General features: G+C 39.3%; 2 protein-coding genes across 3 annotated transcripts in view; one reads left to right on the forward strand and one right to left on the reverse strand.

The window, feature by feature from the left end:
• Window positions 1-25,056, reverse strand: part of ERI1 (exoribonuclease 1) — a 146,367-nt gene extending 121,311 nt beyond the window's left edge. For both annotated transcript variants that reach the window (XM_071807804.1, XM_071807803.1), the window contains exon 1: window positions 25,052-25,056. The gene's annotated coding sequence lies outside the window, so the exon portion shown is untranslated. The remainder of the gene's footprint in view (window positions 1-25,051) is intronic.
• Window positions 1-26,993, forward strand: part of TNKS (tankyrase) — a 138,425-nt gene that overhangs the window by 66,954 nt on the left and 44,478 nt on the right. The window contains exons 4-6 of the mRNA XM_065837978.2: window positions 5,729-5,765; window positions 6,607-6,682; window positions 25,991-26,085. Coding sequence (XP_065694050.1) covers window positions 5,729-5,765; window positions 6,607-6,682; window positions 25,991-26,085 — 208 coding nt within the window. The remainder of the gene's footprint in view (window positions 1-5,728; window positions 5,766-6,606; window positions 6,683-25,990; window positions 26,086-26,993) is intronic.

The following is a 26,993-nucleotide window of genomic DNA, read 5'->3' on the forward strand; positions in this document are numbered from 1 at the left end:
GCTGTTCACAATTGTCTTGTCAATCTTAGCATGGGACTTGTATTTTCAAAAGTGGTAGTTCAGGTTTTCATGGTATGCAGCCAATAACAATTCTGCACATGGTCAAAGTCAAATGTAGAACTACCATGTTTGCTAATGGAGCAAGATTTTATTCCCTGGCTTCCGGAGCTGCTAGGCCTGAAGCTGCCAAGAAAGAAATGGGAGGTTCTGAAGAGGTTACCACCTGGAAGGTTAATGAGTTGAGCTTGGTGGGACTGAGCATGGGCACAGGTTGCCCAGGGAGGTTGTGGGGTCTCCATCCTTGGAGATATTCAAAAGCCATCTGGACACTACCCTGTGCAGGCTTCTCTAGGATTGGACAAGAGGACCTCCAGAGGTCCCTTCAACCTCAGCCACTCTGTGATGTTAATGAATCCTCTTTCCCCAGCCTGTGGCCACAATTGCATATTCATCAGGCCCTTGTCCTTTTGTCAGATATCTCAGCAGCAGAGTACTGTTGTCTAGTGTAAAATTTTTCACTGTTTATTGGTAGTCTGGGGATTTAAATTTGTAACTGTGATTCCATATGATGCTCAACTTGTTCATCCCCTTTAGTTTTTCAGTTTGGTTGAAAATATTTTCATCCAGTTTTCCCCCCATTATTTTCTGCTGTTGAATAATGATGGTGTTATTTAATCTGTGTTACATCAGTCTTTTTAAGAAAGTCCTCATTGTGGAAAACTGACACATGATAGTATGATAATGAAAAAATTGCTTTGTCCAGGTTGATATTTTGACTCTGGCTGGGTTCTCTATTAGCTGATGTGTAGGTGAGGAGAGGAGAGCAATTCACCTTGTTTCTTAGTGTAGATGCATTGAAAAAGCCCTGTTGGTTTATACCTTGTATTCAGCTGGGTTTTTCAACTTGCACTAGTCAAATGAAATTTCAATACTTTCGGGAGAGAGTAAAATAAAACTATATGTCTGTAAAGTATACTGTAGGACTGATTAATTATGTTTTATTTTCCCAGAATTTGGGATTTTTTTTCTTTTCTCTCAAACACATGCGTATATGATGGTCATGTTTCACAGGTTCATCTAGCAAGTTTAAAATTTAAAGGTTACTAGTGAATTAAAGCTAGAAGTGGATTGACTGATTATTCCTTGTAACTCTGTAATAACAGAATTGATTTATGCAGCACCTAGATTTTCAGTGTGACTTAGTGTAACAACACATATGTTGCACTAGTAACCACAAAAATAGGAAGATGGCACCCTGAAGATGGGGAGCAGGAAGAACGGGCTGATGGTAGAGGAGGGCTAATGGGGACTGGCTGCAACAGGCTGGCTGTGCTTTTCTGGCTGTGGCTTTTATCATGAAGCTGGAAGGCACAAATGGAAGGAATACATTAGGAGCTCATAAAGATTTCAGCCTGTCACCATTGGTGCACACCTGTCTTTTGCTCTCCCGAATATGATATTCCTACATCTGCCTGTGTATGTATGTCTCCAGCTCAATACTCCGCTCTTCTTTCAGTTACTTTCATCAGCTACACTTGGGTTCAAAGTGGCTGCCGATCAGCATGTTGCCTCATGCAAGGAAAGGTCTGCTGTCTTCCACTGAAATCTCAGTTGAGCTTCCAGCTACTGATGTGCTGAACTGCTGGGTGCAAGCAGTCGCTGGTGTCTGAAAGTTAATAAGCATTTGCTGCTAATCAGCTACTGTAAAATGCAGCTGGGGTCAGGTACAGCAGTGGCTGCATAGCCTGCATGGAGCTGTGGTCGCTGTAGTTTGCAGCAGCTGATCAGAGGTCTTTGAGATAACTGCTTTTCTCCTGGGAGGGAAGAGGGATAAGGGCTAGTTAGCTGCCTTGGTGGTAGGTGGGTTTTGAAACACCAATTATCTGTGGTTACTAGTGGTGGCCTCCTAGTACCAGCATAGATGGAGCAGCAGTGGTGTGATCTGGAGCGGGGAGCAAGAAGAGAACTTGCTGGTTTAAAGGATGCTGAGTGAGCTGTAAGTAATGAACTTGTTCAGATGCAGTGAACACCAGACACAGAGCAATTTCTGCTTACCTACCAGCTTTTGTCTGACGAGATTTGACAGGGACACTGCTTTGGTATAGCACTCTCTGCCCCCCATTTCACTCAATTTCTGTACTCACCTTTAGAAATTCCCAGGCCAGCTGTCTCTGGGCTACCCAGCATGTGGAGGTGAGCAAGTCCAGTACTCTCCCCATTGGCTGCAGCAGCCTCTCTGGGTTGTCATTCCGGGCTCTCCTCTACAGGAGAAGGGAGGCAAGCCTGGCAAGTTCTCACCCACCCATTGTGGCAGGATCTGTCTGGTGCTGTGGCCATGTGTTTTTTGGACTTGCCATGAAACACGGAAAAAACTGGTTGGACTGAGATATGGTGAAAGAGACAGATAGCAAATAGATGAAAATTGTTTGCAGCCTTCTATTTCAATTTTGGTTTTCTGTGGTGAGGTCTAACAACATTATCTTTCACACCTCTGGCAGACAAAGCTTTGTGCTATCCAAAATATTGCTGCCAAAAAATCCTCTGTGTTGATGCTGTGATTGGAAGGATGTTTTTCTCTCCAAGCTAGCAACTTAATGGTTGGACTTGATGGTCTTAAAGGTCTTTTCTAACCAATATGATTCTATGATTCTAACTGCTAAGAGATTTGGAAGAGTAATTCAGGGTGTTACCTGCACTTTTTTGTGCAGATGCCCTTCTGCAAAGCTATAAATCCTAACCTGCCCAAAGGAGTTCTTTAAGTGATGATGTTAGCTTGGTTCAAGTCAAACGGTTTGACGTTCTTTGATCAGAAGTATTATGTGAGGCTGATGGTCTGTATTTCTGTACTTCAGCTCAGAACTTGAAATTCGTCTCTGCCACAAGCACACATGGTTTGTTTTCAAATTCTTTGCAAAAGCTTATTTTATTAGGTAGCTGTGGCCAAACATTGCAGGATGGCCTTTGATATGCTCTGTAGCCAAGCAGCTTTAGCCGTGTTGGCAAAGCCCTCTGAAGGGAACACTGCCGGGGCCAGCCGCAGCCGCTCCTGCGGGCAGTGCCACCACTTCCCTTGGGCCATCGGCCACCTGTCCTCACTCAGGGACACCCATCAGCCATGTGTGCCAGTGGCCAAGGGCTTCCCCTTCACCCCCTTCCTAGCCAGCAGAGCAGAGCCCTGTGGAGTGCACTGGGCTTTTTTCTAACAAACTGGTGGCATTCTGTAAGCACCTGTGAAAATTTGGGTGTTGCTTTGCAAAATGCGATGGCTCTTTGAGAGTGATATAGTTAACTAAGTACAAGATAATATTTTCCTTATCCATATCACAGTGTGGGAGAGCTGTGACAAATTTCAATAATTGTTTTTATGAATTTCAGCGGCACCTGTAAATACCTTTTTTTTTAAAAAAAAAAACCATACCACTTAGTAGAAGTAACTGATTTATTTAGGCATACAGCAGGATATTTCTAAATCAAGACCCACAGCCTTCCATTTCTGTTGGTCAGTAAAGCTTTTGTTAAGGTATTTGACAAAAGGGATTTTGTGTTTTAATGTGCCAACTTACTGAGCATGAAGGTAAAAATGTTATTACACTTTTCTAACCTAATAGTATTCAAAAACCTGGTTAGGACTGCTAGGTGCACTGCCAAATCAAAATGTGCAAACAGGTCTTTTAATCTGATTAGATCTCTAAAATGTTGATATAATACAGGCCAATAACTCCTGTAGGAGATCCCGCTGTTTGAGATTGTTGCACAAGTAATGCAGTAGTAATAAAGTGTCTATTTTTTTTTTTCTTCATAACATGCTGGCCAGAGCTTTTCACTCACCATTGATTTGGAACACTCACAGCTGTGCCCAGTATTTTATCTTCATTAAAATAATAAAAGAGGAACATACACCATGGTTTGAAAATGCAATTGCCTGTGGTGGGCATGAACTCCCTCTGATGAAGTTGGAGAGTGGTGGCAAGACAAGATTTTTGTATCATTTTACTTGTTTGATGATAGAGTTGTCATTAAGACAGACATATAAATTCTTCCAAAAGCTCGATTAACCTTCATGGCCTACATTTTAAATGCCAATTTCAGATCTTCACCTTAGTGTTGAACTTACCTGCTCCATCGCTGGGGTTCAGCAACACAGAACCTCTCAGTTAAGAGACTTATCATGCGAGAGGCACTCGGGTGGTTGAACTCCTTGCTGAAGGTTGTTGTGAATTTCCAAAGCTGAATATGTTTCAGAAAGCAATTAAACACGCTTGTGAAAGGAAGATTCACTAATATGATGAGATGCAGGTACTGCCTTTGTCTGAGAATTCCCCAGCCAGGGGGGGCTGGGAGGTGCCTGGCTGTTTGTACTCCTCCTCCTCTTCCTCCTTCCCTTTGGGTGGGAGCAGATGCTGAACTCAATGGGGCTCCTTAAGGCCCTGGAGAGGGCTGGGTTTGTTGTGCCTCTTGTCCCCTTCTGCTGATAACCAGAGGAGCTGTGATGGGGGAAACAACCAGGCTGTTTCTGATAGAAGAGGACTCTGACCCTCTTCCCACAGCCGAGAGAAGTTCTTTGTTGAGGAATATTTTTTTCCAGAGGAACCTTCCTGTTTCCCTGCAGTCTGATCTGGCATTTCCCGTGGTCCGATGACTTTCCTCACCTGTAATGAGAGTTTCACTGGAGGCTTACTGCAAATACACATGAGGCAGCACAAAGGTTTCTTTTCTTTCTTGCATGGCAGTTGCATCTTCCCATTTTCTTATAGCATTGAGGTTAGAGGCTTTAATTCTCTGGCACGTGGTGTATGGTATGTTTTTCAAGCCCTGCATCTTTTGGCTCTTAGGATACTCTCTGCTCTGTGACTTTATGAAGCTGCTTAAAAACTATGTTTCTAATTTCTGAATTGAAATTGCCTTAAAATTGTATTGTGCGATGTCATCGTGATTCAGCTTTGTACGATACCATCCTACTTCCACAAGTCATCTTGTTCTGTGCCTTTTTTTTTTAAGATATTCACGTGCAATTTTAATCCCGTGATACAATGACACTCCTGAGTTCTCTGTTGTAACTCAGAATTTCAAATGTAAATGTCGCTTTAACATTACTTTTGGTTCTGTCTAATCTCAGAGTCTCATAACAAAATCTCTTGGAGAGTTCATGTTCTTTTGTCTGTGCTTTTTATTTCTAATGCATATTTCTCGGAAAGTGGCTGATGAAATAATATGTAGAATTTTTTAAATCTTCACTGCTCTCTCTTCTGAAGAACTTGGTGAAGTCTAATATTACCCTTCAAATAGGCAGGTGAGAGCTTTGGAGATGGGTGATTTGTACCTTTTAAAAAGCCGCACTGCCTCGCTTTTGTCTCAGAATTTATTATGCTTCCCAAGTATAATGTGACATACTGAATAGGGCAGGGGGTGGGGACATTGTCTTCAGCTGACACGCTGTTATCAGCGGGACTGTGTTTCTGGACATAAGGTTTTGCAGTCATTGGTCGTCCGAAGAAAGCTTTTCCATCGGAGGATTGGACAAGAAGATGCGTCAGTTTGCTGCCCGTCTCCAAGGTACTGGTGATGCTGCCTCCCTCCACAAGCTGGCTCACGTCACAGCTCCATCACCCAGCGGGGTGTGGGCTTTTTTTCTCCTCTTCTCGGTTTTAATTCTGTATTTGCTTCCTACTGCATTTCTTAATCTGTCTTCTGCCAAATGCTAACAGCATGATATTTTGCAATCATTTAGGTGAATACAAGAAGGACGAACTCCTGGAAGCTGCTAGGTGAGTGCTGCTTAGAATATAAAGCATATTTTGTGGGTGGAAGCAGGAGAGGAAAAGGGATTTTTAAAACAGCGATGTTTTGTCATTGCCTTTCCATGAAATGATGCAAACAAACCACTTCATTAACATAAATCGCTTTGGACTTTATGGTCTGATACAAATGGAAAAGCCTGTTTATGTAATTGAAATCCCCCCTATGGTAGTTATAAGGTTAATATCGAGTTTTTGCCTTAAGCTGCTTAAATCCTCTTTATCATTTTGTGACTGTTCTTTTTAGGAGCAAATTACACATGATAATTTTTCTTTTCTTTTGGTTTTTACTGCTATCTTAGGATAAATTTTGAAAATAGGCTTTATCAGAACAGAACATAAAGAAGCCTATACAAAAGGTGTGAAGTTCAGTCATATATTCCAAAGATGCTTTCATGCTTCCTTCTGACAGCACAAAACCATTTAATATAGACTGTTAACCCTTTTAAAAAATTTCTGGATATTGGTATGCGGTTGTTTAAAATGTTATGGGCTGTAGCCTATGAAAATGTATTTGATTTAGAGCATTTAATTCAGCAAATGGCTTTCAGAGGATCTGTAAAATTAGATGAAGGAAACATAGGATGAGGTTAAGGAGAGAATTGCGTGATCTGTACATTTAATATTCTTTTCTGTATTTACCCTTTGTTTTGAAATGTTCAGAAGATCCTTTAGCTAGCTGACATTCTACCTGGCAAAGTACAGATTTCGATATACTCTACTTTGATATCCAGCTCCTTAGCAAATGTTTTGCACAGGGCTCTGCCCCTTTTTCCCCCCCTTTCGGTAATCCTCTTCTTTCCATTTACAGGAGTGGTAATGAAGAAAAACTGATGGCTTTATTGACTCCTTTAAATGTGAACTGCCATGCAAGTGATGGACGTAAGGTAAGTTAATACCTGCTTTATATTTCTATTATTCAAGAAAGACCAATTTAACCTGTATAGATGTATAAACCAAGAGAGTGTATGGGGAAAAACCTGTAATGTCTTTTCACTATGAAATTAAATGCTGTTGTGCTTGATACTGGCAGTTGTGACAGATCAACAGTCAGCAGACGTGGATTTTGTGTGTCTTGTCTTTTACATGTCAGACCCGGTGTACACATAAAGTGAATCCTTAAGACCTTTTATAAGAAAAACAAAATGTACTGTTTTAGATGAATAAGATGACTAAAGGAGGAAAGTTATTTGTATTTGGACATCATCTGGGTGAGGTGGTTGGTATTCAGCTTAGCTCCTAATACCCTGCCACGTAGACTGGCACTGTATTGATACGTTTAGCACCTTCTGCATTTTCTTAAATTTTACATTATTGTTTTGACTTTCTGTGGCAGGGATGTTTGAGTTATATTAAGGATTAGGCTGAAACTGGAGGAGGGAAGAACATATGGAGTGAGAAGTAGATCCTATGATTTTTTGATGTTTTAGACATCAAGAGGATGGTCTGTCTAGACTGATTTACAAACGTTGGTTATTTTTTTTTTTTACCGTGTACCAGAATGTTCTTAATCTGCATCTCTTAAACATCTCTCACGTTTAACAGTACATCTCACTCAAAGACTGAGAGTGTTTACCTTTATAGGTTTCTTTATTTTTTGTGGAGTGTGTTGGAGTGTGCTGTAAACCTCATTCTGAAGCTGTTGTGGAACAGCCCAGTTCCACTGAAATCTATGGAGATAATCCAGTTTATGCTGCCTTTGCATTAAGACATGTTCTTACTGTTTATAAAAATGTAGCTACATCGTGAAAACATTCCTATTTTTAATACACATTCTCAATTGTGATGTCTATGATACCTACTACGTGAAAGAAAAACAGCCAGTTTTTCACTTGTTTATATTTATCACTGATGGAACATTTATGAATCATCCAGGTTTTTAAAACAATTTTGTGATCTGAGGACAGGCAAATGAACAGGAGCTTTATTCAGTTGCATGGGAACTGATGAAATACTCCCCCTATTTTTAAGATTAAATGTATTGCCCATAGTTCTTTGTTTCCCTTTTATTTTTTAAGACTCTGCCATTCTAATGAGATTGTATTTAGGTATTAATAGCGCATTGAGTTGTAATAATTAAGGATGGTGGTATGCAGCAGTGCATTACTGAGTAATTGAGTCCCCATCGCTATTGATTTAAGGTCAAAGGCCAAGAGTTGTGATTTCTGTCAATATGAAGGGGAATAAGCCCTTGCAGATATGTTATCTAGAATATTTATCACTCTTAATTTTTTTTTAAAAGCTTTAAAAATTCATACTATGCTAGTGACAAACATTTACGTATAATTGCAGTCTCTGAATTACTTTGAAAATGTATGCCCAGAGCTCAAAGCGTATTGCAGTTAAAGCTAATCAACATGGATACTTTGATAATTTGCTTGTCTGTTTGGTTGTTGGTAAATTCACTGATTATTAAAACTCCTTTTAAGATGGCTTGGCATTTATATTAATTATTTTTTTAATGATGTCTACCAGATATTTTTCCCCCACCATATGTGTGCAGACTATTTACAGTGAAGTAATTCTCTGTAGCAAGTGTGCTGTATAATTGTTAAGTCTTTCACTTGTGAGGCAAAGATTCCAGTCCTGCAACCAGTGTAAGATCACTTTGGGGGTTTAATCATTCTAACCTGTCCTGCAAATTAAGTGAACTTTTCAGCCTACAGCACAGCATTCTTGTAAATGAAAGTCTTAGCTGGTGTAGCTGCCTCCTGATTGATGTATGGTGATTTATACCAGCTGAGAATTTGTCCATTTGGGAAGATGGCTTTTGCATTCCTTGATGCTTTTTGTAGTTATTTTTTGCATATCCCTTGAGTTTTCAAGCCTCAAACTTACCAGAGTGTGAGGCCCCAGAGTCAATGCAGCGGTCCAGGCCAGGAAGTACAGACCCTGGCGTAGCCCGAGATTCTCAGCATCGTACTTACTCTGCAGTACAGACATATCCACAAACTCTTGTGTACATGCTTCTCCAGTTTGTGCATTTCTTAGCTTTGCACATTTTTGAAATGCCCAGGATTACACCGATAAGGGAAACATTTCCCCTTGTAGGGGAGGAAATTGAGTCCTAGTACTTAATGGGCAATTATTTTTCCTGTATAGCATGTGGTGATAGTGGCTTTTTTCATACTTTGGAGTGTGACTTTCCAGAAGTTGTCCTCTAACACCCACTGCACTAGAATTGAAAAGCAGAATTGTCAGGATATTGTTAATCACAGTATTATTTATTTCATTGCTGTATGCAGTTTACCTTTTTTTTTCCCCTCTTCTGTGTCCCACATATGCTAACATCTGGCATTCCTGGATTCCCTGAACACCATATCTGCTGTGAGGTTGTACTTCATAGAATGGATAAAAGGGATGGAAAACTATGACAGTGGCTTGCTGTTTTGATGGCAGTTTGAGTTGGAAATAACAAAAGCTTACTGCATTTTGTGTGCTGCTTGTAGCCTTTTTGAAAAGTATTGATAGCCGGAGTCTGATTCCTACAGGACAGGCATCCATGCTGCTAAAACAGTTGCAGCTGGTGCTGATAATCATCAGTCCATCTGCTTATTTAGCATAGAGGTCGAAGACTGAATAGGAGTGAAAACTGAACTTGCTGCTTCTCTCCCAAGTCACAATTTAGATAGATCATGAGCATTGTAGAAGTGTTCACATTACTGAAGCTCTTCAGGTGATGCCTGAAGAGGGAATTCATTCTCTGTTGCTACTCTCGCAGTTATTTTCTGGAGTGAAAAATGAAGGAGTGTGTGCAAAAAGAGCAATTTTATATATTGGCTAAAGCATTCCTGCATACCAAGGACCTATGTAATTTGTAGGATTTTGTTTTGATGACCAAGAAAAATCAACAATAATTTCTTGGAGAAACAACTATTTCATTGAGCTAGGTAACGATTAATTTTTGAGTAAGGCTTATGTGCCTGTTGAATATATATGAGGGCACAAATAATAGTGCACAAGTACTGAGCCATGCAGTGCAGAGCTATGTGGTACAGTGTATGCAAATAAGTGTTATCCAAGGGTAAAATTTCACTAGAACTTGTTTTTTGAAACTATCCCCTTTGTTTGCTTTTTAGAAAGCAATGCCTGAGCTGAAACATAATAGTAATTTTTCATAGCAATTGGTCTTGCTTTGGTATTTTTTTTTTAAACAAGAGATTGAAAAATCACAGAATCATTAGTATGTGGTGTGTGTAGCGTAAAATTTGCGTGTTACATCACTTCTGTTTAGATAGCTTCCTAAAGTATTTGCTCTGTCAAAACAGAACTTAGCCAAAATGCACATCACCTGCATATTCCCAATTGGTTTGGAATTTCGCTGAGTCCAGCCTCTGAGCTCTGCCAAACCATTTGGTCCTTATGTAATCTATAGAAGTAATGACTTCTAGAAGACATGTTGTAGTATTGAAGTTAACAGGTGGTACCAAACTTTCACACTGTTAAAAAGCCAAGGCACCTATTTACATCTTAATCTACATAAAGCTATGTAGGCTCCAGAAACATGCTTTACAACCCTCACTATTTTCCCTCAAATATTTTTTTCCTCTAGGGGCATCTTTTTTAAGACTCACTTGTGGGCGAATTTTCAAAAGATGTTTTTGACTATTTTAAAACAACATGTTCCTATCTGCTACTGAGAGCTAAAACTGTGTTATTTTGTCATGGGGGCTGGATTTCTGACTTGGTACTACAGTCACAGTTTACCTAAACCAGTAGTTAGTTGCAAGAGACAGGCTTAAAATAGGAATGTATCATGGTTGCAAGTTGAGTGGAAGCCATCTCTTAGCCCTCTGATTTCCTTTGGAAAGCTGTTGTGGACACTTGAAAGATTAAATAAATTTATGTTGCTTCCATTTTTAAAATAAAGAAGTATCCGAGCTAATATGGAAGCGATGTTTTTTGCAATTGAGATGAGACCTCTTCTTTACAAGGCAGGCTTCCCAGATCATCTCTTGACAGCTTTCCCAAGTGAACCTTATCTGGCAGACATGGTAGCTATTAGCATTGGGAGGGGGATTTTTGTTTTGAAGTTGGATTTTTGCTGGTATATAAACTCCTGCCCCTGTATTGCGTTATGCATTCTCAGATCATGCTGGCACTAAAATACTGGATTGTCAATTGAATAAAACTTTCTGTTCATGCAAAGGAACCCAACTTCTCTGGTCAGACATTACTGAAAAAAAGTTTGCTTTGCTCCTTTTCTCAAGGTTCATCTCTTTCAAAATAGAGCAGATATCTGAGATTTTGAGATATTTGGAGCACACCACAAGTATTTTTCTGTAGAATAAAATGTTTGCTTCCTATTTTGAAAGTATTGTTTCCATTGATCTGTTGCAGCTGCATTTTGTGTTTGTGTTTTTCTGTGAACCGTATGAGATACAAAGAATACCATGGCATTACCTGGGAACAGCTTGCTCTCAGGTATTTGTTCAGTATGAGGCAGGAATTGCTACCAGAAGGCAGCACAGGATGCATTTCCTCCACAGCTACATTGGTTTCCTTCCTTCACCTTCCCTTCCTGTCTCACTACTTGGAAACCAAAAATGTAGAAGGTCCCTTCCAATCCCTAACATTCCGTGATTCTGTAGGGAGCCTGCAAACAATGCACCTCTGTTCTTTCAAAGCACGGGACCATCCAGCACTGTGGATGAGGCAGTGATCCCATGGAAAAAAATAATAGGCAATTATTTACTAAAAGGACATTTCTAGCATGCACTGGTTCCTACTTGATTTTATTTCACTGTTGTCTTTTGGCTCCTAGTGCGCCTTTCTTTGCTTATTCCCACTTTTCAGTCCTTAGCAGCTCCCAGTACCAGTCCTTAACACTTAGTATTATGCCTCTGCCACACCATTGCATTTCCAAACCAGATGTAGATAACCCTGGATCCAGAATATCAGTTACAAATCTTTGCATCAAACTTTGTGAATCGTAGGAAACACACTTGCCTCTAGAGTTTGAAGCTGTTTCTTCAGGCCACTCCTTTCTGCCATACAGACATTCATTCTTCTTGTGCATGGCATCATCCAGGTTCATGGATGCAGGGTACAGATGTAAGAAATCCAATTCTAAGGAGGTCTGCAATGTGGTGCTGAGTACCAGCATCCTTGGCCTGAAGCAACCACTGCACAAGATGTGTGCATTTTTGGGGGAGGACGGAGTGCCCCTTAGCTCCTGCTATGAGACATCTCTGATACCAAGTAACTTTCTGTTGAATGGATTTGCAAATTCTTTCTCTTGCCTCCTCTGCTCCTTTTCTATCAGCAGCCAGCTTGATCAACCCATGAACAAAGGGCTGATAACTAGAAATTGAATTCTAACAAGATCAGGTGAAACAAATCTCCTCTTAGCAGGGAGTCTCCGATTTGCTGCTGGTAAATGGATTTGCTGGTCCCTGTTCCAGAATTCTGGTTGTTCTCAACCATTTTCCTGAAAAATCCTGCAGTTCAAAAGAAAATTAGTTTGGCTTCCAATTTCTGAATCTGTATGGAATGATCGATCCATGTTTTCGCAAGCTTTTTCTTTACAGCTATTAAACCTACAGATCTGAGCAGAGGTTGAGATTCTCTTGGCTCTAGGAGCTGGGGATTGAAGAAGAATGCCATGCATTGCAAGACTTGTGAACAGATTGTGTGCTAGTGACACTGTAAACCTTTATAATTGTGTGCATTTTTCTTGTGCTACAGTGACAAAAAAGAAAATTAATACCACATAAACCTGCAGGTCTGATTGTTCTATACATTTGTGGTGTGCAGATTGTATTCAGATGAGCATGGAACATCTTTTGGAATAAATTATCTTGTGTATAATAAAGATTGTTGTTTAAATGTTGTGAAAATACACTTTATACCAACAAAAGCTGCATATTTGAACAAAAAACTTGTGAGCAGATACTTGATGCAAGGCATTTTTGTCATATATCCAGGGGTATTTCATAATCTGTCTCCTTGATTAGTCTAATAAAATAAAAAAATAGATTTTAAAGTGTTTAACTAGAAAATGTCATTTTCTTTCAGAAAAAAGACATCTCCATGTGGAGTAAAGCCAAAACAGTTATTCCAGAATAACTGGGTAGACAAGCCTTTGCTGAATCTGCTCACTTGCTGCTTACTAGCATAAAGGATCAGTCTGGTTTTCATGAAGTAGCATAAAAGAATTAAGGGATGATACAGAGCACGTCTATTTCTGTTTAAAACAAATCTATTCTTCTGAAAGCATATTGTTTTAAAAATTGGGGATTTAAAATCCTTCTTTACTGTGGTCAATGACTGCTGTGTTCTGCAAGTGCTACAATTGTTCGTGCTTCTTATGCAGCCCCACTAGTGACCTGTATTGGGTATGAGCATGTATAGAGTCATGGGAGAACTTGTCATCAAATGCCAGCTGCTCCATGGCAACTGGTGTGTATAAGCTCTTATGCCACCTCAGCTATGAAGTCATTCACAGTACCTGAGCAAACTCAGGGCAGCCGGGGGTTGGACTACAAGTTGGTATCCAGAGCTCATTTCCAAGCTCAGTTATTCTGTTATACCTTGGTGACCCACAGTAATATATTTGTATGGTCCATACTCCCAGCTTTGATTTTCATGAAGGGCTTCAGAACCTTGTAGCCTATCCCTGTGTATGCTAGGTGGACTGAAGGAAGGAAGAAGATGGGCAGAAGTTCTAAGCAACTTTTAGTGAATATGTGCCTCAGTGATGAAAATAAGTACTGTAGGTCAGATGCAGACACTTCTGTATTCTTTTCAGTTATAGCTATACTTCTCCATAATGAAGTTAAATGTTTCGAATGAAAGTCTGCACTCAAAATCAAGGGTCTTTCCTGGGTTTAAGTATTGGAGCACTGTGATAAAAGGTGGCATTTCCAACATTCCAAAAAGGTTGCAAAGCAAATGCTATAATGTTTGTGATGTACCTGGGACAGAAGTACACAATACAGTACACACATAAAAACAACATTTTTAAAATGGCCACTACTGTATTTTACCTTTAAAATACCATTTTGGTAGCTCTCAGGATTCATGCATGTCAGAAGTAGTGACAAGTTATGCTTTCTTATGCTGTGATCCCATCCTGTTTCATCAGCCAAGCATGGTAAAAGTGGATAACACAAGAATCTGCCCCCTGACTTCATCCAGTGTAGGTGATTGAGCTTAATTTCTCTTTGTTGTGTCACTTAAGACCTTCTATAGCCAAAGATGATATATTTTGAATAAAATGTAAAACTGATCTACCTGCTCTAAGTTTCTGTTACGATGCCTTAAATGTTTTCCCAAAAAGTTTCAATGAGTTCATTCACCTTCACTTGTTTTCATTTTCTTCAGGACTTATTTGAAATGTACTCTGTCATGTCCATAAGTAGAAATTGTGCACTTGAAGGACTGGAAAGAAATTGTTTACTCCATAGCCATTCTCTCTATATTGATCTCTGAAAATCAGGAAGTCTCAATTGTTAGGTCTTAATCAATGTGCTCTTCAGGAAACCTTCAAATGTATTAAAGGTGTGTTTGTTGAGGGTTTTTTTAATACCTGAATTGTTTCCCCTTGATTATTAGCATCACACAGGGGACAGTTTCTTGCATTATGCTATTATATATCTGTTGTCAATAGAAAATAAGTCAAACTTGCTGATTTGGGCAGAGCTGCCATTTACTATTTTATGCACATTAACTAAGTGCTGTGGTCTAGATTTAGCTTTATCAGCTCACAGACTGTAGAAAAGTCAAGTACTACTGATTTTTCTTCTGTGATCTTGAGAGTGGAGTCCTTTCCTTCACAGGGCTCGCTGAGGTTATGTTTGAGTTGAAATGTAGCGGCTCAATCCGTGGACTGTATACCTTTGATTTCTGAATATGGTTGACTATAGTGAATACTGTAGGTGCCATTTCTATCCTTAGTGTCACTTGTCTCTCAAAATCCCTGCGTGTGAGCATGAGAGTACTAAGAAGTAATCATTTTGCTTTCTTGTTGCTTTTCACTTTTGAGTCTGACATTGGAGTACTTTATGACTCCCTCTGTCATTAGACCTATCATTTAGCTGTACATCATGTTTTCCATGCCTTCATGTAACCATCTTCCCTAAAAACTATTCATAAGAGTTCAGTTAAAACCCCGTTCAGTGCCCATGTAGACTGTATCAGTTGGATTAGCCTTATGCACATGTTTGTTGACTGCTTCAGCAAACTCCAAGAGTTTTAAAGGTGGAACTTCCCTTAACACCGTTTGACTCTTCTTAAGTAGATCGTGTTTATCCAGGTGTCCGCTAATTCTAGTTGTTACTATATTGTATTTTTCTTGGTACAGACATGAAGATTACAGGCCAGTAGTTCCACAAAACATGTTTTAATGATTGGTTTGTAACTTCCAGGTCTTTGTGTACCAAGACAGTCTCAAGTGAAGGTCATATACCACTAATAATTCACCTGTTTCATTCTCCAGTGCTCTCTTGGGTGAATGCAGTCCTGGCAGTTTGTTGATGTTCATTGTGATTATGGCTATCATTACTTTTTTTATGCTTAATTTAGTTTCAGACAGATCCTTTGCCAGGCTTTACCATGCTCCCAAATACACACACGCTCACTCATTAGGGCCCTGGTATGATAGTTACTTCTTCTCAGATGTATACCATGTAAGCAGTTCCTTTAGCTCCTCCACAACTACTTCTTGCCTGCAAGAGCTCCCTTTCTTGCCCTTGTATCACCTTGCCCCCCTGGACTGTCTGGTGGATTTTGTACCCCTGGTGGGCTGGAAGAAGGATTTATGGCTGGTTTTAATTCCTTTCAGTAGTCACTGCTTAAACTGGTTTTGCCTAATTGTATTCTTACCTTTAATCTGTTGAAGTTTATGGTCCTTGTGATTTTCTTCAGTTTGTGAATTCAGCTTTTTGGATGATGCCTTCTTAATTCCAGTAATCTCTTTTAGTTTGCTGGTAGTCACACAGGCTCTTTCAAGCCCTTCCTAATATGAGATATGCATTCGCATGGCAGTTCCAGTATTCTCTCCATTAGTAGCCTTTATGCTGTCTGTAAGGACTTAATTCTCTTAGCTACCACTTTTAGCTTATTATTAATAAAACTTACAAATTTTTTATAACTCCACTTTCTGAAGGTTAGCACAGTCATACTGGATTATTTCAGCAAGCATTTCCCCTGTAGATAAGACACGTCTAAGTGTCACTCTGTAGTGTCTGGTGAAGAGCAACTTCTACTGCGAGGTTTTGCACCAGCTGTCACTTGTTACAGGGTACCAGCTCAGTAGTTGCATTTATTCCTGAGGCCTCTCTAGCCACCTTCTCTGTCAAACAGTCACTGGTAGCACCCAAACTTTTCACCTATGCAGTCAACCAAAGCTTGTCTGTCTGCCCTTTCTACCCCTCTCAGCACATGACATATCACTTGCTGATACAACCCCATCATTTATTTCATAGCTTGTATGGATAACTTAGAGTGATCAGTTTAGTTCTAAATGAAAAGAACTACAAATACTTATATGCAGGAAGAGGTGTATTTACATAACCATTTCTAAAACTGTTGTGTAAGCTGATTGAGCAGGCAGCGGGTGAACAATAACAGGGGAAGAAAATGCCAAAACAGGGCATTGTAGTTGCTGATAGATGTGTCAGTGATGAACAAGAAAATCTAGGTTATTTGATTAGTCTTTTCTAGGTAATATAATACACTTAGAAAAGAGACTTTTTTTCTTACAGATGAAATTATTTAGAATACTCATATTCTAATAACCATAGCTTTTCAATTTTTAAACATACTAAAAGGAAGTACAAGATAAATTCTCTGCCTTTCTTCCTGTATTATACAACACTCTTCTTCAAAGGAACAGTGGTTGGATTATAAAGGCATTAAATTCTAAAATTTGCAAATTATCCCTATAATGCAAAAAGAGCTTTTTGTATATTTAATTTTGTGAATTATTTTATATTTTGTGTTTTAATTTAATTGCAAAATATAATGCATAAATATTTCACACTGAGCACTGGAGCCGAAATGCAATCTGTTCTAAACAGAGCTCATTCTGAGCCCACTTTCAATAAAATGAGTGAATTTCTGGTTTGAATGTCATGTTAACAGAGGGAACAGTTGAATTAATGTATTCTGAGAAGCTTTTCTTCTTTCTTAATAATGTGAAAATCTTATGAACAGAAGCCTGGAAACTTTCTAGGTGGAAAAAGGAGGAGAAGCAAAGTAAATATATAAAGGTGGAGTAAGATAAGTGATAAAAATAATAAGAGATATAAAAAGAAAAGGCAATACAGGATTGTTAGTTGACTGTAATAAGAAAAATATTTTGATAGTAAGTGGAAAAATAAGAGGCTGAAACAGCAAAAACCAACAGTTTTGGTTCTTTGACATTCTAGCGTGCATCCTCTTCAGATGGTTGTAGTGTTGTGTGCAGGCCTCCCCCAGTCACCCACCATGGCTGTTTGGAGATGAGCCTCTTAACACTTATTTGTGCTGCCAGAGCAACACCAAAAAAAATCATTAAAGAGAGAGAACAGCAGCCTGAGCAAATAATTAAAGGATTCCATAGCTTCTGACACTGGCTGACTGGACAGATAAAAATGTATGTATTAGTGCTGGAAGAGGGGAGAAAGTTGTCACATCCTCCCCTCCTGGAGTGATGAGCATTTGCAGCTTGTAGTTTGGCAAAATTGACAGGTTGAGACAGGCTGCAGACTGTGCTGGTTGGAGCTAAGATGCTTTCAGAAACTCCACAGAAACTTGGCTATCCCTGCCCCTCTGCTCAGATCAGCAGCAGGAGCATCTGTTCTTCCTCATGCAATAAGCTGGAACCACAGCATTCGGTGCATGATTTAACAAATCAAAGTTCCAGCTGTTGACATGGGACAGTCCTGCATGCCAGTGTGCTCAGTCTGCCAGCCCTGATGAGTTTGTTCCCCAGCTGGCAGAGGTTACCAGCTGCTCCTTAGAGTACTAGAGGTTTGGATACCCTCAGATGACTAGTTAATAACATCACAGGGGCAGTTTCTTCTTGCCCTTGCCCCTGCAAGAGCCAGTCATGCCTCAGTTGCCCCACTTTTGACTTGCATTTCTGGCAGATTCTAGGTGGTGGAAAGAAACAACAAAAATGTCCACAATGATACTGGAAGTAATTCCTGTGTAGTCTTCTGCCATATCTTTCAAGGCAGTATTCATCTCTGTTCAGTGTTAAATAGCATTAGCAGTGTTCCCTTAGGAGAAGACAGTGAGTCTTGACTGTCATTTCATCTTTAGGTAGCTGGGCAAGCCACTACTCCCCTCAGGTGCCAGCATCTGTCACCAAAGAAACAATGTATACTCCTCTGCTTCTTTGACAATCCAGCTCGAAGTCCATCTCCACCTGTTCTTAAGTGCTGCCAAAGATCTGTGCATATGCTACTGAAAGTTTTCAGAAACTCCAGAATTTCTTTTTCATCTTGCAGTTCCATCCCCAGCCAAACCTTATTCGTTCACATGAAAGAGATTCTTGTGAGGAAAAGTTTTCTGAGAATACCATGGGTTGCTCAGTTTTTCTGACAGATCTTCTGTGGAACTGTTTTACCAAATGGGTGGTAGGTTAAGATACACGGAGATACTCAGAAGGGGCTGGGGGTGTGTGTGTGTTACATTTTAATTCTTACTTAGGAAGAGGTCAAGGATCACTAGTGCCCCATTTATGGTGGTGTTCCCATTTAAAGATTTAAGTCTTTCTCCCAGCACCTTACTGTTTCCTTCTATAGTCTGTGCTTCTAGACCAGTCTCTGAAAGTAATGACAGCAACTTAGTATGGAGTTGTTGGGAAACTAAGCTTCCTAATTTGAGGAGCTGAGATCCCTTTTATCCATTTGCCATACCTGCTTTTTCTTGTGGATCAGACTGATCTTTGCTTTTAAAGTTCATTCCAAACATGGTTCGTGCCTTCTGTCTCACAATATCTTTTTTTCTTCTGGCCTTTCTTTTAGCCCTTTTTCTGCCAGGTAACAATGCTCTGTCTGTTTGACTTTTTTTTTTCTCTGCAGTAATCAATTTGAATTATTTTCTTTTTTACATAGCTACTGTTAAGAGAATAGCTTTCAGAGCTATCTACCTGGATTAAGGATTTGCCTTCCTGTTGTCAAAGATAATGATCACTATAATTTTGAAAGTCAAGTGTCATTGTCTAGGGAAGCCTGCTGAGCAAGGAGACCAGGTTTTTCTTCTGGGATTTGATAAAGCTTTTATATGGTCATCCTTAATAATCCACCTTAAGCCTTCCTCTGCAGATGAAACTTTCCTTTGTTGTGTGGTCCTGTAGTGCTTGTATATTTTATCTCCTGTCAGAAATCATATCTTTGACCTTTACCCTCTTCTGCTTTTGGGCATATCTTCTTTGCCTCCAGGTCCCTACATTCTCTGGGGGGCTGCTGTTTCTATGACAACAGGAGGGGCTCCTGAGCAGAAAAGTAAAAGCACTCATTGCTTCTTCCTTCTTTTAACCTCCAAGAGACAGAGGCACTGAATTTCTTTGTTTACCCCTGTGCAAGATGATGTTTGTCATCTTTTCTGTCCTTTCCTACCCCAGGAATCTATGTGATTTAAGATCTTCTCTCATAAATCTCCTGCCCCTTATTTGTCAACACTTAGCCCAAGTTGCAGTACAGCAGGGTCACCGTGTTAATGTGTACAACTGATGTCAAGCCTTGTCACCTGGTCTTGAGGTTCAGAGGTACAGTCAGAAACTTGTGTTGTCTCTCAAAGTTCAGATCAATTAGAAAAACAGTTAGTAGTCAGTAGTTTGGACATTACAGCCTTCTGAGAAGGAAGACATATTAATACTCACTGGAAATCAGAAGAGTCCTGGTCTGTCACCCAAGTAAACCCTTTCCAAAGAAGGGCTTATTCTGCCAGTGTATTTGCAGTATTTTTGTTCTGCTCTTCCTATGCATTTTAACTCTCCAGCCATTTAATTAATTCTTTCAATTTCAACTTTATTATACATACTTATCTCTTCTTCCAATTTATGAACATCCGCCTGGTCCGGAGGTGTCCAACACTAATTTGAAAATAACATCCTAGCTGTGGTTTCTGCACAGTTGAACACAGGAATGTTCCTTCAATCTGTGATCCATGAAGCAATTCTTTGTAGCTGGCACACATTTCTAGATACTTCTAGGAGGTATGCCATTCCTGATATTTGACTGGCTCTGGGCTTTGTATTGTAACCTGGGTGGTATGATACCAAAAAGAATTTCTGAAAGGTATTCAGTTGCAAGGGAGAATTTCTTTTTAATGGAGATTACTTATTTGTTCTCCTTCTACCAAGTGACAGGATGAAGAGGAATGCAAACATTTCTCTCTTTATGTAATCCTCATTTTTGCCCAGTGATGCTCTCCCCTAACATTACTGTGTATGTGAAATCAAGCTGTTTTGGTTTTCAGTGGTTTACAGCTGAAAACAGTGAAACTTCCCCCTCCCCAGGAGATTGTCTGATATACCAAAGCTCTAAACTGAGTTACTGTGTGACTTACAGATTCTGGATTGGTGAGCTGTTCAGTTCATTTTCACTGTCATTAGCTGTTACAAAGCACCGTGTGAAATTTCTGACCTGATGTTTTTCTGATTTTTACTGTACAAAGTCTGTCCTATTCAACAGTCCAATGAAGTACTACTGGCTGTATTCTGAAGATGAAGCACTTAAATTACCACTGAAAGTGCAGTGGAGTGAGAAATGTCTTCTTATACATCTTGTAACCTTGTCCTTAGGAAATGTTTTTTGTGGTTTGTATTTTTTTTTCTTTTTTACATAAGAAAAGTAGTAGTAGTTTAAGTTCTTCATCCCTGTGCTTTTTTATGTGTAAAGTATAAACTTGTTACAGCTAGCTCGTCTGCAGTCTGACATTACTTATTTTCCTGGAGCAGCATCTGTAGGTTTGTTTCTAAAGCATAATTGCCAACCATGAAATTAAATATCTCAGTGGTGCTATAAAATGACCAAGGAAATTGCACAATTGGGTGGCAGAAGGTGACAAGCCATGTGGCTGATTGACAGGAGCACAGCCCCTTTCCTGCTCAGGAAGAGAATCATTCTCTAGCTGAGGTTAGGAACCTTTACTTCTGTAGTACCTTGTGCGCAAGAGCATTTGTGGCATGAATATAAAATAATTATTTTGAGTTATTTGAACAATGTATTTCTAGAAGGATTTTTTTTTGTATTTTATACGCCCAGCCTAGGCACCAGGCGAACACATGTCAATGAGACATTTTCCCAAGAAAGCTTACAACTGAGTCCAAAAATGAAAAAATATAAGTTAGGCACACTGCTTAAAATTGGAATGCAAGTTAGTATCTCAGCAGCAAAGGAGAAGCCTTTCCACAGTGGAAAAGTTCAGGAATATCTCTTCAAGATTGTGATATTGTTGCAACTTGTTTTCTTACCCCATTAGTCAGATGATAAAGTGGCAATAGGTGGTATTCCACTCACATACAGGATGCCTTCCCGATGTACGCTCATGATTGATGCAGTTCATTTTAGAGAAGTCTGTAAGAGAACAGCATCAAGCAGACACAGACTATTGCAACTGAAAAGAAAGATTCTGTCATGAATTCTAACCCAGTGAAGCGACAGTTGTTTACCTGCTCAGAGGTTTTTCCTTAGTGTGCCAAATTCAAATAGTCATCTTACCAGGAGTCAGGACATCTTTCAAACCAGTCACTTCTATGCAAAACTGTCAAACAAAGGTCCCTTCTGTGGTTGAAAACCTCTCTGCTCTTCCCTTAATTCAGTGGAGGTGAAACACTGTTTTGAAGGGAGCTTATACAACAAACTACAAAAGTTTAAGATACTGTTTTTGTTGCCACTGCTGTCTACCAGCAGTGGGGCCTGATTAGAATAAAGGTTTCATTTGACAGAGGTTAGATGGGAGTTTGCTGCCTTCCTGCAATTTCCAGATCTCCCAAACCTGAAGATATTTAGAGACAAGGTAAAAATGTCACATATCTGAAAGGTATACTTGAAACATTTTAAAATCCCTCTTCCCTGTCTTCTTTTTTGACATCCTGTGTCAACAGGGTGTTGTAGAAGAGTTAACAATAAACATAGCAAGTGTCCTTTGGTATTTTCTGTCATACTTTTGTGTCTGTCTGTCTAAGAGCCTCCCTTACAGCTACATGTCGTGGGGACCTTCTGAACATGACAGTAGACATAATATGTCAAGGCCAGAGCTGGCTTTCAAAATCAGGGTGTAACCTCTTTATTGCAAGAATACCTTTCCTATAGAGGATTAAATTAAATTATGATAGTACTAAATTACAGTATAGTGTCATAAATTAGATGAGTTATGAGAAATCATGTATCTGATAAGAAGACTGTTGATTTTAATAGCCTTCAGGATGACAGCTTGAGAATTAAGCAGAGTGATTAAGATTGTTATCAGATAGTATTATGTAGAGATTTTTGGCAGTAGAAAGCAAGAATGGGCAATACTAGTTCTCAATACAGTTCCTCCAGGTGTTATTGATCGTGCAGAGAATGCATGATGTAAGATCCTTACACAATATCCTTCTGTTTAAATTTGCCCATAAAATGGACGATTCGTCATTTAAATCTGGGAATGCAGCTTTCTTTGGAGGCTGTGGCAGCATTATCATCAAAGAGCTGCTGAAGACTCTTGCAAGATAGGAAGAGAAACAGATGGTACTTGGAACCAGCTCTCCCGTGTTGCCTATGGACAATTTGTTGAAACCAGTTTTCTGATTTCAGTGGAAGCAGCTCAGCAGCCCCTTTTGTTTGATGCAGGTGAACAAGACAGCAAGTCCAGGGTGGCTGGCCTTGAAAATAGGGGTCATCAAATCGGCTGTTGGTAACAAAGCAGTGGTAAAATACCTAAGGATCAATGAAAATAGTATCAAACTGCTGTATGTGCATTTTTTAAATCTAAAAAATGCATTTCTCATGTTCCCAGGCAACACATTTTCAAAAGAACTGCAGGAAAAAATACCTGCTTTAGTATAAAATGTAGGTATATGGGTTGACAGTGATTGCCATCTTGTGTACAGTAATCTTCCTTGAAATGTACAGTACCTGCTTTGACTCAATTACAGCTGCCATAAAACTTTAAAGTAATGTGAGCATCTCACATGAGAGTCTACTTTACTTAATAAAAGTGGAGTTGTACTCTTTTTAATTACACTAGCAAGTAAGACAGTACGATTGGCTTGGTAACTGTGAATGTGAGTCTTGGAAGGTAAGTGCTCTCTAGGGATTCTGGTTAGTAAGTCTCTTGCCAGGTATTGAAAGACATGGGAGGAGGGGTTAATTGATAGCTCAATTAAATCTCTTTTCTTAATATTGAGTTATTAGTTTGATATGCCTTGCAGGTGCAGCATGCCATACTGCTGTTTCAGATAACTAGTTTTTTCTTTTCTAGTGCTATATAAACAGCACGTTAATTTTAAGCATAAGTATCAGTGTCTTTACTACTATCATTCACTGGAAGACTCTTTTTTTTTTTTTTTTTTGGTTGGAAGGCTAATACTCCTGTAGTTCATGTAGTGTGACATTCTCTTTTAGGTACTTCGTTTCTGTAATTAGCATCCAAGATCGTAATGCCAGAGTAGTATTTTTAACTATTAAATCTGTAAGATGAATGTTTGTGCATTCAGTTGTGCTTGCCCTTCAGTTCAGCATTCAACCTGATGCCAGGACAATGTCCCCTGCCCCTGCACTGCTCTGGCCAAAGAAGGGCTGGTAGCTTGCCTTTCTGTGTCTCCAACACTGTGTAGTCCTCCAGGATACGTGGTTTGCGATTGCAGAGTCAACACATAAAGAACAGTGGAGATCTCGGCCCCATCTCTATGGATGGGTGCAGGGAGCACCAGTTGGCTGCTCCTGGGAGAGGCAGCTGCAGTGTGGCAAACATCAGGCACCTGGCTGCAGCCAAATAACTAATTCCTGGTGTGCTGGGAAAGATGTGGTGTTCTGTGATTATTCAGGGGACTGTGGTGTCTGTGTCACTTTGCCTAAGGAGATGGAAGTAGCTCACCTTTCTAAAAGGCAGGGGTATAAGTTACCTGAAGATTTGGGATGATGCTGTTTTGCTTCATTTATGTAATTTGTCTTGCACCTATAACCCTGAAATGTTTTGGTTTTTGTCTCTAATTAAGTTGTTTGGCAAATGCAGGTCTGATAGCCCTAGAAATACAAAATGCACAGTCCCAGCCTGAGTCATAATAGATTTTCTTTTAATTTTAAGCAGTGAACAAGACTTCAGGGTTGATGTATCTTTATTGAGAATCTCCCTATTAATAATGCTTGATATGAGTAAAGCATCATCTTGGAAGTCTGCCATCATTGTTTTAGAAGTAGCATGTAGACAAGAATGGATGTAGTTTAATTGTAGTGAGGTTAAAGGATCCTCCAGTGGTCCAAAGATATAGTGTTTGCTTCAATTTCTTCTGGAGTTTAGGCCTTTCAATAGACCGACTTTTCCGCAGTCCATTTCAAATTCCTTTCAGGTTTTCTGAGTTATTAATTCAGTTGATTTAATAACCAAACCAAGGCACTGTCAGAATTAACAATACTGAAGTATTCTGCTAATGTAAATATTAGCATAATCTTTATCAACATTTTCATTAGTGTTTCTGATATGTAGAAGCCAACTGTTTTATAAAAGGGCCGGATATGAAAATAATATAATACCTTCTGGATCAGTCCAAATTGCTAATTCAGTAGTCGAAGCCTTTCTGGAACAGAATAATAGATCCTAACAATTTGAGTGGCCAAACATGTTAAAGATTTAACCCATCTTGTTGTTGGTGGCATTTTGTAATTTGGAGACACTTTGGGAATCCTCAGGTTAGTAATGTTAGAGGTCCTTGTTTTGAGTACAGATAACTCTGAAGATGGAAACTTGCGTAACTGCTTCCCTAAATAAACTGGGTTACCCAGGTGTTTTTCTTAGAGATGCCCTGTGCTGCTTTTTCTGATGGTACAAGCTGTGTCCTCACTGGGGTTACACAGGACACTTGGTAGGTGTCAAAGTAGTTACTTTTTGTGTGTTTTTTTTGGATCTTGATAACAGCGAGAATGCGATGTCTTATCTGTAATACTGTGTAAGGATCTTTTAATGCTGACAGTAAATCTGTACCTGACTTAATACTGTGAGATATGTAAGTCTTTCCATGTGTTCAAGTTGGTTTATGTATGAGGTTTTACGGTAATAAAATTGTGTTCTTTCGGTTGTGTGCCACAAAATAAATTGCAACAAGGATCCCTTTAAAATCCTCTGCTCCTCAGCCTTGGGAAGGAGGAAACATCATCACGCATTCGTGTAAGAAATCATTTCCTTCAGATTGAGGCAGCACAATTTATTTATTTTTTTTTTCATAACAAAAACCTTTTAAAATAAACTGTGAGGGGAATTAGTGTTGTCAACTTCAAAAGGTTTTGATTAAAATTCTTATGAATTAGCTGTGGAGAAGGTGCCACTATTGCTCTGTTCCTATGCAGCAAAGTGCATTACTGCTACAGATGTATGTTTTGCAAGAAACTGCAAACTGCATAGTTTGCTCCACTTGTCTTAGCACAGTACAGAACATGTACAACTGCTTGTTAGGTGCAGAGCTGAAGACAGATATTCCTGCTATGGGATAAATCCATTATTTCTTATTCTCCAGTCTGCCTCTTGTGCACTTGTTGCAACAGACAAACACACAAACAGTTTTGTAACCTGTGAGTGTGCAGCCTGAACTGCATAAATTTGCTTAGGAATTAAAAAAAAATATAGCGTTTAAAAAATTAATTGAATTCTAGCATTTAAAAGGAACAAACAAAACCACACACCAACCAACCAACCAATCAATCTCACAAAAACCCACCAAAACAAAAAACAACCAAAACTAAAATAACCAAAACCAAACCAAAACAACCCCCTGAAACCCAAACAAAACGAAGTTGGGCAATTATTTACATTAACTTTAAATTATGACCTTGTTATTGCCTTAGGAGATACCTGGATTCTTTGCCAACTTAAGGACTGTTTATTTGGTTTGAGAACAGGAAGGGCAAGCTGTGCTGTGTATGTGTTATTTTGGCTAATGACAGAAGGGAACCGTAACTTATCTTGATCCAATGTGTAAGAGAGATGAAGATTACTTATATTTCAGGAGATGCAGGACTTGAAATTTATGTGCCTCCCTTTATTTGTTTTGTTTTACATTGCAGTCCACTCCTTTACACCTAGCAGCAGGCTACAACAGAGTTCGAATAGTCCAACTTCTGCTTCAGCATGGTGCAGATGTTCATGCAAAGGACAAAGGGTATGTAAAATGAATTGATTTATTATATGTTCTTAGCAGTGGTTTTGTATTAATCAAGATGAAGAATTATTTCTCTGTTTCGTGTTGCAGCATAATCTCAGATAGTTGGCTGAGAATGCAGTGTTTGCTTCCAAAATCTGAATGTGGTTCATCATAAATAAACTTTTATTAGAGCCTCGATAACAAATTAGCTGTAATTGCTCTTGTTTTGAGCCTTCTATCACACCTTTAAACAATTTTTTTCCCAAACCTTATCCTTTGCTTCCACGCACAGACTACACTGTTAAACCATACTCTTCTAGCATTATTTTAGGGAAGGTGATGTGGAGAAGATACATGGGCTTAGTGGAAAAAGTGCATTCAAAAATTTCTCTATGGTATCATTATATTGTTAAATATGTATGGATGTAATTCCAAGTAATATTAATAATTTGCATGCTCACAACTAGTGGTCCTTGGAGACCTATCTTGATTGCCATTGCCAGCAAAAATCAAGAAACAGTAGAAGCTAAAGTGTCTATTTTTGCTGTAAGGTTAGTAGTTACATAAGACACCAACAAAAAGTGCATAGCAGTCAGAAATCTGGAACGATATATGTTGTACTTTGTTCTCAGACATATGTTTCTGAACTCTAAGGTGATGACTCTCATGGCAGTCTGATAGGAAGGCTTAGTCCTAACATTGCAGAAATCGGGTCCCTGGTTAAAGGCATGCATTTTGTATTTAGAGTCCATAGAGGTAAGATATTAATGAGCATGTGTTCTGTCTCCATCAGCAAACTCGAGGCACTTCCTATATTTTCATTTTCTGCTGAGTCCAGCATAGTGTTAAAAGTGATTTTAAATTATGGTCTTAGGTGGGGTTTTTTTGTTTGGTTGGTTTTTTTTTCCTCCTTCTTTCCAAAACAA

This window comes from Patagioenas fasciata, chromosome 4 (assembly GCF_037038585.1).
Source record: "Patagioenas fasciata isolate bPatFas1 chromosome 4, bPatFas1.hap1, whole genome shotgun sequence".
Lineage (NCBI taxonomy): Eukaryota > Metazoa > Chordata > Aves > Columbiformes > Columbidae > Patagioenas > Patagioenas fasciata.